At 34.1% G+C, this 3,963-nt stretch overlaps 1 protein-coding gene across 1 annotated transcript; it reads right to left on the bottom strand.

Moving 5' to 3' along the window:
• Positions 1–1,900, bottom strand: LOC111642621. The gene is made up of 2 exons (XM_023388991.1): positions 1,828–1,900; positions 1–1,730 (listed from the first exon to the last, which is right to left on the bottom strand). Exons 1-2 carry the CDS (start codon positions 1,880–1,882, stop codon positions 1–3), a joined length of 1,785 nt encoding a protein of 594 aa, XP_023244759.1. The 5' UTR covers positions 1,883–1,900.
• Between the last annotated feature and the right edge of the window lie 2,063 nt (positions 1,901–3,963).

The following is a 3,963-nucleotide window of genomic DNA, read 5'->3' on the forward strand; positions in this document are numbered from 1 at the left end:
TTACTGAGGTATAATNCATAAAGAAGCATAATAGTTTATGTGTACAAATATTAAAATGTCCAATTTCTCTGAATGGCTGTATATATCCTGCAGTTCTTTTAGTTTTCGTCTCACGTCTTCAAAGGCAACTTTTTGTTCTATAATAAAGTAGATTCTCTTCAACTGTTGAGGAAATTTCACACAATTTATGGGACTGTCAACGGTAACGAAATATTTTGTTTTTGAAAATAGAAGTTTTCTGTTAGCATCGTTTTTAATTTCGTTAAAACTTTCTAATAAATGCGTCAAAGGCTGAACATCCTCGTTGAGAATGCTCAGAAGTTGATCGGGAATCGGCTTATCGTCCAGCAAACCAAAATAAAATAAAGTGATGTTATTGCTCTCTGGAAATTTTATGGAAGGAAAGTAATAATCGGCACCAGAAAATTCTTGAATAGGAATTCTGATTGAGTGACTCAAACTGAAAGCAATAACGAATTCGCGAAATGTTTCGTGAAGAAATTTATAGTAGCATTCACAATCCTCATTAACGTCATAACATCGAACTACTATATTTATACCAAGAAGAAATTTACGATCTTTCTCATCAGTAAAACTTTGCATGAATTCAGAAACACTAATATTTTTATTATGCTCTTTGAGTCTTTCCACATAATCAATCTCATCGTCACTTTCTCTTTTGGCTACACTCAGTTCCTTTTCATAAATTGTTTTCCCCAATTTCACTAAAAGATCTTCACCATAGAAATATTTTCCTCTCTTCAAATAGCTGAATTCTTCATTGTTTCTCACATATCCTTCGATTTTAGATTTGAACAATCGGATGAATAAATCAGTCTTCGTCTTGATGTCTTCTACTCGCTCGTCTCGGTATAAACAGCACAGTGCGTGGAGTAACATCGGACATTCGGCCAATTGTGCATAAAAGCAGTTGTTCTTCAAAAGATTAAGAAGATTCCGTGCTCGATCGTTCTTTTGCTTAAAAACCAAATTCACGAACATCTCCTCTTCTACAGTTGAAAACTGATCAATAGAGACAACCAAGTTCATATTTTCCTCAAATTGAATTTGGGGAATACAAATTCCTGATCCGAAACGATCGTTAGGTAGATCTAATAACCTATTTCTCATAACAAGTAAACTGTCATCCACCATCTTACCACGAACAGTGAGAAGAATCATCATTTTTTTAGAAATGGCTTGAGAATCTGATGTGATGAAGTTAATAACGGATTGTTGAAAGCTACACTCGTCAAATCCGTCTAAAATAATAAAAAATGTCAAGTTTGCGTGTTTAATTTTCTCTCTCTCATCCGAGTCCTCTGTTCCACTAACCTTACTTAAGATTAAATTATTCAAATCTGTTTCTTCTTCCTTCCCCAGTTCAATAAACACGACAAAATCAAACTGTTTTAGGTAATTGTCTGGTTGAACAGCTGTAGCCCAATCGTAAGCTAACTTCTTGCAAAGTGTTGTTTTACCAAAACCACAATCTCCTCTTAAAAGAATAGTTACGCGACTGTCGAAGTTAATCGAGAAAATCTGTTTTAATTCTACACCGTCTCCTTTATCTCCTATTTGTAAAAATTCTCCTTTCAGAATATCTAAATTGGAAAAATGTTCCTGTAAAGGAAAACCGTTTTTGTTTTCACTCGATAACCAAGAATCAACACAAGCATAATTCTTCTTATAGAACTCCACCATATTCTCTCGATACTTCATGATTAAATCTGAAATAATAAAACACAGGATAAAAGTAAGTTTTAGCTACTAAGTTTAATTTTCCTTTATGATAATTCCTCTTCTGTTAAATATTTAAATAATTACCTTTGCTTTTATTACTGGAACTTTGACTTAAAGATTCAGACCCAACTGCACTCATATTGATTTTGTGTAGTGACTGTTGAAATAATAATAATAATATTATTATTATTAAATCATTATCTTACAATTAGAAAAACAATAAATATTCTAAATTATAATTATTGTATATTGAAATTGCAAATAATGCAATCTGACTTACAAATGATAATTCGCCCCCCTCTCAACAGAGAAAGAAAACATGTCAGATTGTTTAGTTAGAATAAAACTTTGTTATATAAATGCTGTATATCCAGGAAAACTATGGAGAGAGTGATGAATTACTTATCACCAAGAAGATGCAAGAAAGGACAGTCTTGCATAACAGGAGAAGGGCAATGGAAATAATGAAAACGAGTAGAAGATAGCACTTAGAAGAACCCATATGCACAACGGAGGAATAGATTACAAGTAAACCAACTATATACTTTTTACAGACACGAAAAAAATCATAATAAACTAAGCGGATGTCGTGGGTCAGGCACGTATCTAAAACTAACTATTGTGTTCAGTACCACGTGGAAACTGGTGGAAAAAATGAAAATAAAATAGTAAGTATTTATAGTTATTTATAACATCAAAAAGTAATTAAATAATTCTGACATTTCTCTTATTCCTCCTCTTGAACAATTCGAAAATAGTTAAGGATCCAACAGTTCCGAAAACCAATGGCTCCCCATAGACCAGTAGTTTTCAATGAGAGACCATAAAAAAATATAAAATAGAGAAACCATTGTTATTATTTGTATCCTGAAGGCAACTTTGACCCGTCAGTGCAGGGTCAAAGTTGAGAGCCAGTATGCTGAGTACAGTTAATTTTTTTCTGATATTTAAAATATAAAACTCTTCTACTATTCTGTGACATTATAAATACGATTTAAATACTTCTCACCAATTTTATTCTCTTCTATATACATCCAGCAGAAATAAATAAACTGGTAAATATATCAAGTAGCAGCTGATACACTAAAGAGACAATGGACTGCTTCTTATGCAGATAAAATAATGAAATGTTAAAAATATTGACAGGATATAGTTATCATATATACTATAACTGTATCCTGTAAAGTCACAGTTGCGAGCTTTTATACTTTCCCCGTTATTATAAACAACAGAGGCGATCAGTTAGAAAGTTCCCCCCTAAAATTTTTTGTTCACCCTTTTTGAAGCTTAATAACTCCTGTGCTTTTTGTCCAAAATTTCTGAAATTTGGCAGGGAAGTTTCTTCATTAGGGGGATTGATGCTATTAAATTTTGGTGGAGAAAGATCGAGGGGTGGAGGAATAATTGGAGTCTTGTTTATCTTAGGGTCGGATTTAATGACGATTTTACTCGTTACAAGCATTTACACTTTTTTTTAAAATAAAATCCATCCCTACCCGGAAAATTAAGTTTTTTGTTTTTCTATTTTATAATAGCTTAAAACATAAGTTCTTTTAATACAATATAAAAACAGATAGCGCCAGAAACTTTTAAATGTTGCCGGGAAAGTTGAGCAACTCGTTGATGGTTTATTTACTATTACTTTTAAGTTCGGCTTACAAGGAAGTGGGTTCACTAATCTTTCTATACGTAACTTCATTTTGTTCCGCATTAATCTTTATACAAATAATAATTCTATTATTAAAAGGGTTAAACAAAAGTTTACAATTAATACATTAATTATGCATTTATTCCCTATTTTGCTTTCGTAGGAGACCTGACTAGAAGACTTGTCCTAACAGATAGATAATTTTGGCGGCGACGCGCTTAAAACGGCTACAATCTCATCGGATTATTTACCAACTATGCACCCCATAGCGTAACCTTGTTTTCATCGCGGAGTAGCACGTTTAAGGCGGAGACTTACAAATCGTATCACGTGACCTCGGTGACGTGTTTCCGTCAACCGCTATGTAGAAAAAACCAAGCACAGGCAGATGCCGATATCTGCCCCCACCAGTGGGCGAGTGGTCTACGTTGCCGCTCATCGTAGTGGTGACCAGACCCTAAAGACTGGGAGGTTCGTCGTGGGTTCGCGCCACGGTCGGACAGGCTGGCTGCTTGGAGTTTTCCGGGTTTTCTCCTTGCCTATAACGACTGAATAGGAGGCCAGTTCCCCAT

This window comes from Centruroides sculpturatus, unplaced genomic scaffold, assembly GCF_000671375.1.
Source record: "Centruroides sculpturatus isolate CEXI.00-Female unplaced genomic scaffold, Cexi_2.0 scaffold1598, whole genome shotgun sequence".
NCBI classification, from domain to species: domain Eukaryota; kingdom Metazoa; phylum Arthropoda; class Arachnida; order Scorpiones; family Buthidae; genus Centruroides; species Centruroides sculpturatus.